This window comes from Fomitiporia mediterranea (genome assembly GCF_000271605.1).
Source record: "Fomitiporia mediterranea MF3/22 unplaced genomic scaffold FOMMEscaffold_1, whole genome shotgun sequence".
NCBI classification, from domain to species: domain Eukaryota; kingdom Fungi; phylum Basidiomycota; class Agaricomycetes; order Hymenochaetales; family Hymenochaetaceae; genus Fomitiporia; species Fomitiporia mediterranea.
This window is the reverse complement of record NW_006760386.1, coordinates 3,221,484-3,230,037: the sequence shown is the minus strand read 5'-3', so window position 1 is coordinate 3,230,037 and position 8,554 is coordinate 3,221,484. Positions and strand designations below refer to the sequence as shown.

At 41.8% G+C, this 8,554-nt stretch overlaps 2 protein-coding genes across 2 annotated transcripts; one reads left to right on the top strand and one right to left on the bottom strand.

Annotated features, from left to right (window-relative positions):
* Positions 1–3,580: 3,580 nt before the first annotated feature.
* Positions 3,581–5,105, top strand: FOMMEDRAFT_25147 (uncharacterized protein; the record flags this gene model as incomplete). Its single annotated transcript, XM_007261793.1, has 8 exons — positions 3,581–3,624; positions 3,877–4,228; positions 4,278–4,417; positions 4,468–4,494; positions 4,555–4,606; positions 4,668–4,761; positions 4,881–4,932; positions 5,063–5,105. The coding sequence occupies 8 exons, from the start codon at positions 3,581–3,583 to the stop codon at positions 5,103–5,105; spliced, it is 804 nt and encodes a 267-aa protein (XP_007261855.1).
* A 1,073-nt stretch (positions 5,106–6,178) lies between these two features.
* On the bottom strand, positions 6,179–8,554 carry FOMMEDRAFT_116334 (AGC/Akt protein kinase). The gene is made up of 8 exons (XM_007261792.1): positions 8,449–8,554; positions 7,685–8,389; positions 7,492–7,618; positions 7,374–7,435; positions 7,253–7,294; positions 7,087–7,193; positions 6,755–7,009; positions 6,179–6,662 (listed from the first exon to the last, which is right to left on the bottom strand). Exons 1-8 carry the CDS (start codon positions 8,471–8,473, stop codon positions 6,495–6,497), a joined length of 1,491 nt encoding a protein of 496 aa, XP_007261854.1. The 5' UTR covers positions 8,474–8,554; the 3' UTR covers positions 6,179–6,494.

The window sequence follows — 8,554 nt, the reverse complement described above, 5'->3', positions numbered from 1 at the left end:
AAAGAAACAGATACTAGTACAGGACACACAAAACAAAGGAAACAGAAAGGGGGGAAGGACACAAATCCCACCCAAAATTAAATCCCAGCCCTATTAATTATAAAGTAAGTATTTTACAATAGTAGTAATACTGTTCAAGAAAGTATTACTTAGGAGGGACTGGATGTTAGGAATTGTAAAATATAGTAACTAAGTTTGGAAAAACTTAACTCAAGACTTGGAACCAAGTAGTTTATATACAAAACTCTATTAGTCACAAGTCTAGAGATTAGCTAGATCAACTAGGCTACCTTTGTTGTCCTGCTTAGTAAGAACTCTAGCTCAGTATTATTAACCTCTAATTATTACTAATGGGTGATCAATCTATTAGTAGAGAGAGGGGACAGGAAGGAGTAGGTACTAAGTTAGTTAGGAAAAGGTAACAAAACCTGAGAACAAGGTCTTTATCTCTCTAAGGTTAAATACATACTCTAGCACAGTATTACTTGATAACCTCAACCAAAGACAAGTCATTTAGAATGCTTGTATAGAGAGGGGATCTAGAAAGAGTATAGTGTCTAGAGTAAGAAGTATAAAGGAAAAGACTAAGAGAAAACCTGAAGAGATAAAAGGAAAATATTATACTTACTTAAGGAGAAATTACATAGCTAGCTAGGAATGCTTTGTACAAAGACAAAGGACTATTAAAGCTAGGAAAGAGTTAGAGCTAATACTCTGAAGCTTTATGCTTGAGGAGGACTAGTACTAGTGAAGGAAAGGGAACTGAGAGCTCTGAGGAGAGACTATAGGAAAGTAGTCTCCTTTATACACTTTGCCCATATAGATAGGAAAGTAATAAAGTCATAAACATAAGGACTATATAAGGACAATATGAGGAATACATGAGACAATCTAGAACTTTGGTTGTAAGTTCTATGATTGAATACAGAAGCATAAAGATAAGGCTAGAAGCTAATAAGGATAATTGTCTCCTAAACTAAGTCTATTAAAGAAGACTTAGGAAAAGATTTAGAACATTGGTTGTCAGTTCTAGGGTGTACACAAGACAGTCTAGAACTTTGGTTGTAAGTTCTAGGGGCAGTACAGAAGCACAGCCTTTTATATTACAAGAGTTATAAGGAGTCATTAGAAGTCATAATACTCCACCTTATGAGAAAGTGTATTACAAACCAGTGTACAGGAAGTATAGGTTGAGTTAGACAGAGTCATAGGAACAATAGAGAGCTTCACTTCATAGGAAAAGTATTACACAGCTTACACAGTATAACTAGTTAGGAGGACTCATAAGGAGTCATTAGAAGTATGAGAGGAAGTATAGAAGACATAACAATATAGTAAAGGAGTCATTAGAAGATTAATCTAGGATACAAGAAGTACAAACCAGTGTCAGCAGATTAATAGAAGACACAAACTAGTGTAGCATACAGTCTAAAGGATTAGCCAGCTCTACTTTATAGGAACAACAGTGAAGGGAGTTACTAAAGTCACTAGAGTAACATTACTCTAGTAAAAGGTATATAAGGAGGCCAGTTTGGCCCTCAAAAGATAGTTTTATTAACTTAAGTTACCTAGTACTTGGAAGTACTCTACTACCAACCTACTAGACTACACTTGCAGCTTGACTAAAGCAGGACTCCTTTACCCTCTCACTCTACAAGTCTACAAGTCTTACCCTCTATACTCTATTCTGTTACTATTCCTAAGGATTAGGACTAGTAAAGTGAGTATATCTTACACTTCTCCTGTGTACCCATGTTCCCTTATCTCTCAAAGCTTATATACTTTTTGTCTCATTTCTGGTATACAGTTAGAGAAGCATTGAGTGTCTATTGTATTAGTAGTTCCCTGAACATTACTAGACAGGGTGGTTTCTTTATTATAGATAAATTACCCTGTATTTGTACAATAGACTAGTAGTCCTAGTGTTTCTTTTTAGGGACCTATACTAGGAAATATACCATACTATACCATACCAATCTAGAAGCTAGAACAGCTAGAAATATAAGCAACAGTAATAGACCAGATATTATTAGAATACAATGTCTAATACAATTTTATAGCTCATCTAACACATTCAATTTGCAGTTTGTAATAAAACTACAAGGAAGACAATATAGTATACTTCTAAAGCTTAGATCCCCTAGGGTAGCACCTGATACAAAGATGGGCTACTGAAAGATACAGAAGTTTTTTTTTCAACAACTTGAACAAAAATGAAGAGTAATCCCAAAGAGTAGTACAGACATCTATATAAGACAAATTACTTGTAGTTAATATATATCTATTGTCTTACTGTAAATTTAAACCTTATCACACTTATCTCTTCATAGAAGATATGCTTCTAAAACTTTGTAAGAGACTAAAAACATAGTGTGTCATAATACAATTCAAAGAATTATACTTGTATGCTAAGTATTTATTGTATAGGTAATCAGTACAGCTCTTCAGTTATTATTGACAAGATTGACATATGTACAGCAATTTCATAGTGGCCTAATCTAGCTTCTGTATTGTAAGGAAACTCACTGTTCCTTACAAGAGAACTAATCCGCTCTTAGGTCATTCAAGTACTGACTGGGATAACCTAGTACTTGAGTGACAGCAGAGAGGGAAAAGTCCCCTTTGCCCATCAATCAAGACTGTCTTATATACACTATGGAATACATGAGGCCGACCCTAGGGAACTAACTTACTAACTACAAAGGGGTATGGGTGCTTGTGGGTCCAAATGCATGATCCACAAAGTAAGTCAGCGCTCTAGATAAAAGTAAAATACATACTGTAATGCAATCCTTACATGTATCATATTAGCTTGAAAGATTCAATCAGTGTACCAGTCAGAAGCAACAAGGAATAAACTTTGTACTCATTGAGCTATAATTATATAGTTTTACTCCCCTGCCCGCACACCAACTTGAAGGTGCATAAAACAGGAGAACAACTTCCCCTAATATTGCAACAGCTTAATATTAGGCACTATTGTTTGCACACATTCCTTAGAGACTCCAATACTGAGTAACTACATACGTAGGTCATCACAGTAGTAAGCAAAGTATGTGAATGATTTTTTAACTTATTTAAAACAGAATTAACCCGTTGTGTATCACCACAAAACGTATAGTCGGTACTAGTTTGCTACATGATGAGGAGAATTGACGAGAATATTAACGTTTTTTGAGACATTTGCGATTAGCTATTGTTTGATTTGCGTGTTCGATACCAGACAATAACTTGAGATATTACAGCCTGTATTTTTACGGAGCCACGAGCACGCAAGTTCATGGACATCATGAACGACGTTGACGGGTCATGGAAGGCGGCTACTGAGGCTTGAGCCAGAAGACATGGATCGTCTCCAGTTACGTAACGTACATCCACAGCACAACAGTGATCGACGCTGTGGCTCTTCTTAATTTTACTCCCACTGCAGCGCAACGAACACGGCAAACTCCCTCTTTCCTTCTGTATACACATGATTATAAAGAGCGAGTACTTGTATTCTGAGCTCTTGATGATAGATCGCACGTGGTCTTGGCCCTCAATTGCTTGCAGAAGAAGAACTATCTAAAACTCGTCATCAATGTCCACCTACCAAAATCCGCTTTGTCGAGGCTATGTTGCAAGGTACCTAGTACACAAGTCTGGGACATACACTGTCTAGGAAATATAGGTCCTTTGTTGCTTGTACCTGTCCCCAGACCTCTTTCTGCCATTTCCCCCTCACTGCAGTATCCACCATCCTGATCTCGTCGCTGTCTATACAACGAGTACTCATCGATGAAAACTCTTTCGCGCCGTTTTCTTAAGAAGGCTCCGGCATCTCAGATGTCGAACCTACCTTTGAACTCAGTGCCTGGACTGACGTTGGAAGCAAAGGATAGCGCTCCCCGAGCTATTTCACCAAACGACTGTTCTCGAAGAGCCCTCGAACACGAGTCGTATTGGAGTATTGGCGGCGCAGCCAGCCGCAGTACAAAACCCAGAATACTTATCGTCTGGATCAAATGTGCCCGTAGCCAACGGTGCGGCAGGGACGGTACTTAATCAAGACACCAGCCCCACCCCGACATCCACACAGGAAAAACCGAAGAAATTCGTCAAAACGAAGAAAATTCTCGGGAAGGTCTTTTTCGTATTTCACTTTGGAGTACAGGGCGTGGCAGCTGCATCCGACGCCTTCCCGCCTGCAAAGCCGGCTGTTGGCGGCCTACTTTTCATCTTGGATGCTGTCCACTTCACCTGCTTGTCTTGAGGCAAGGGCTAATAACATATTACAGAAAGTCCAAGACGAAAAAGTCGAGAACAAGCAGCTGTTGAAGGCGATTGAGGATATTGGTGGAATATTAGAAGAAGCCACGATGCCAGAAGCTGATTTTCCTAGGGAGCTGCAAGGAGCTGCTGTTACTCTCGATAGGAAGTAAAAGTTACTCATTGACCAACGATATTCTGAAAGCATATCAACTTTAGTACCTTGGTCAAGGCTGCAGATGATCTGTCAGTTGAGCTTAAAAAAGGCTTTTTCAGCCGTTTGGCTGTCTTGCCATTGCGATCTAGGTTGTCCGGAAGGGTCTGCAAAGAAATTAAGGCTGCAGTTAGGAATTATAAGGTAAATTTTATACGCACAAAACTCCCTATACACGTGATTAGTTGTTGAATTTCTCCTGCAGCTTCGTCTACTTGCCCATTGCGCCTCCCGTTCGTCAGCTATACACGTCTGCCACGCTTCTGCGCAGACTAATAAGGATAACGGCCATCATCTGAGTAAGTCTACGTCTCCTCTGGAAATGAACACAGGTACGGTGCTTTTGACGCTCGACAAGTATCCAATTACAGAAGTCAATGCAGTGTTTTCGTCGCTTCTTATGAACCTTCTTTCTCAGCGCTATTCTTTTTCCGTCTCAAACAGTCGACGCAGATCGAGAATCGAGTGCTGTAAGATGGAAGTCGTGATGTAACACCTTACAGTGCATTTGCAAAGCTTCTTATAAACTCGTTGTCCTATAGATAAATCCTTTTACCCAATCTAAGTCTCTGTAGTAAGAGTATTCATGCCACTATACAGGTGGTTCCCAAAAGTCTTCGGCCCTCCTGTTTTTGGAAAGTAATCAATGCTTTCCAGTAATCTAGTCTTTTAGTCGAAATATAATGATATTCTGGCCAAATATATACTTTAAAAATAAATATGAGACATTATCCTCTGTAAAGTAGTAAAATCTGATTACATGTTGTGAGAGAGTGTATAAATGCTAGGTTGTTGTCTCTGGTGTAAGGTATAGTAAGGATTGACATGTCTCTTTTGAAGCAAACAGAGACACATCAGAAATATATAGTTTTCCCCCCTTCATTTTCCCCCTTCATTTTGTTACAAAATTATTTGGATATTATGGATAATACTATAGTCTTGTTAAATTTAAAGGGTATATTATTAAGTAAAACTAAGTAAAAATTGTGTAATTAGTTGGGTCAGGCTTTGGTGCTGATCACTTTCCAAATACAGGGGGCCAAAGACTTTGGGGAACCACCTGTATTTATATATTTTTCCAGAACATTCACCCATACTCTAAGATACTTACTTTTAACTCTCCAACAAACAACCTGGAGACACAGTATCCATCCATCTCACAATATTAATTTCAATACCCCTTCTCATCTCTCATAAATTGGTTGAAAAGAGCTTAAATCATTCACTCTTTCTTTTATTCAGGCCAGAAAGGTAGGAGAAAAAGACAAAGACAAATAGACAGACAAAAGACAGCTGGCTACACGTAGCAAGATACACAGCGAGCAATTAAAAAAAGAAAAAAGAAAATCGAAGAAAAGAAAGAAACGAAAGAAAAGTAGGAAATCAAACGACTCGAAAGACAAATAGTCTCTCAACGGTACACGAAAGTAGGGAACAAGTCCGTATGAACTTGTGTAAACTTGTAGAGAAAAAAGAAAAAAAAGCTACAAGACATTGTGCAGAAGGACGAAGGGATAGGTAGATAGATAGCGACACAAGTGTGCGACGTTCATCTGAACGAACAAGAAAGAAAAAGAAAAAGAAAATCGGGAAAGGGGTTGTTTAATAGAAGCACGAGGGACACGTAGGGCGAGCGGCAAGCCATGTATAGAGCTCAAGGTACCCATTTTTATGTTCAAGAAAGACCAGACAAAACAAAAAGAAAAAAGAAACAGAGGGGAAACGAAGGCGAAGAAAAGAAGGGTATACAGAAGATATATGAACTGACCTCGAGAACAAGGCCGAAAACCGGAGAGACAAAATGAAGGAAAAGGGTTACATTGTGGATCCAGCTACACATTTAAGTGACCCTCCTCAAAATAATAAGTCGAACCAGTCCGAAACAATTCGAATGGGAAAGTGAACAGGAAAGGAGTCCGTGCATCAACAATCGTATGTATGTACGAAGCACCCCGCTCAATTCACGAAACCCACCAACACAGACTGATAGCCGTAAAAAGCGGAGAGATAATGGAAGTAATCTCATGAAGGCTTATGCTCCTTGAACGCTCGCACTGAGATGCTCCGGCTCCGGATTGTACGTGAATCCACGGAACTGGTCTTGCACAGTCTCAGATAGTTGTGAGTCAAGGACAACAGAGTCTGTTGCCGTCTCTGACGTAAATTCCGAATCGAAATTCGCCACGTCCAACACGGACTCCTACATAAGAAAGAACATATTTCAGAACACATGCCTTCCTTCCAGGGGCACACGGGGATCGGGGAAGAAGAAAGATGGATCAGCGGACTCACCACACTCGGCTTAAAAGGCGGCTGGATCTTCTTCGCCAACAGCCGATTCCAATCAATATGTCTCGAGAAGAACGGGTGTCTCTTGATCTCATCAGCGCCATTGTGTCCCAGTCGCTTCGACGGATCACGATGAAGCAATCCTGTCATGACGCTTTTCGCGTCGTGTGACATGTCCGGAGGGAACAACAATGGATCCCGTAGGATGCGCTGGTACATGACGTTGACGTTCTCGTCGTAGAAGGGTGGTAGGCCAGTCTGTATATGCGCATTTGCACAAAATGATACTCGTCAATGATTCTGGTAAATGCGAATGGTCATAAAGAAGGACTGACCATCATCTCGAACAGAAGCACCCCAAGCGTCCACCAATCAACAGTCTTCGTGTATCCCTGGCTCTCCAGGAGCTCAGGTGCGATGTACTCAGGTGTCCCACAGAACGCTAGAGAAGAATCGATAAGCCACGTCGTCACCCTCGAAAGGATAAGGGTCTAGACTCACTGTTCGTCTTCTCAGTCTCAGACATGTTGAGTTTGCACAATCCTATAATAAGTGGGCCGCAGTAGCACCCCCGATAAGCCATCGTGTGTCCTATTAATAGAATGAAAGGAAGCGTACTGACCGAAGTCGCAGAGTGCAATGTGCCCCGTGTAATCGAGAAGGATGTTCTCTGGCTTCAAGTCGCTAGAACACTCATTAACGAAACAGTAAAAAAAGCGTTTGAGGATCCAGACGCTTACCGGTATACAACGTTGAAACCGTGCAAGTGTTCCAAGGCACAAAGTAGTTCCGCGGCGTAAAATCGACTTCGATTTTCATCAAACTTGCCTTCTCGTTGTAGATGGTAGAAAAGTTCACCACCGTTGACTGGATAGGAAAGAAAAAGATTTCAGTAAACGAGAAGGTTGAGGAAGGGATGACTAAGGTACCGACCGAAGGACATGACGAGGTAAAGTTTATCAGGATTTTGAAAGGAGAATTTTAACGGGACGATGAATGGGTTATTGACGAGTGCTAGGACTGTGCGCTCCGCAAGGATATGTGTGATCTCGCCAGGGCGAGATGCGATGTGCGCTTTGCGGATAGTCTTGAGCGCATACACTCGTTGAGTGTCCTTTTTGCGGACCTGCATAACCTTGCCGAAACTTCCCTTCCCGATGACCTTGAGGAGGTCGAACGCCTCGATTGTAAGCGACTGTGCAGACGGTTTGAAGCCGATCTGCAAATGGAATTCTCCAGCACCGCCCGTGCCGACATACCATTGGTCCGAAACGTGGTGTACGTCAAGCACAGGTGTTATCTCGACCCGGCCCATCAACAAATCATTACCCATATCATCATGCCCCTGTACGCATTGCGCTGTACGAAGGTAGGCAGAAACAATGATATTCGATGTACGCGACACGTCGAAGTGTGCCCGGTGATTCCAGACCGGGGAGGAGAGATCGCCGTCTAGTGCGTCGATGAGGATCTCGTTCTTGTCGAATTCGAGGACGACGTAGGGAAGCCACCATTGTCGCTTGCGCTGCATGCTGTCGCGGTTGCTGCGTGGGTGAGGAAGGCGCTCTGGAACAGTGCGGATGGCTTGCTGAATGACATCTGGCACAATCGCACCAGGTGGGAGTGACAAGCCTCGCCCTACGGAATCACAGTCAACGCTCGCGTGCACAGATACGATCAGAGGGCACCATACGCACCGGAGAAGATAACGACCGTGAGCATTCCTGATCTGAAGTTGGCTGGTGCTTCACCGGGCGGCCTCGGAGTGGTGGGTCTTGAAGGGATGGGGGTCGTCGAGCGAGA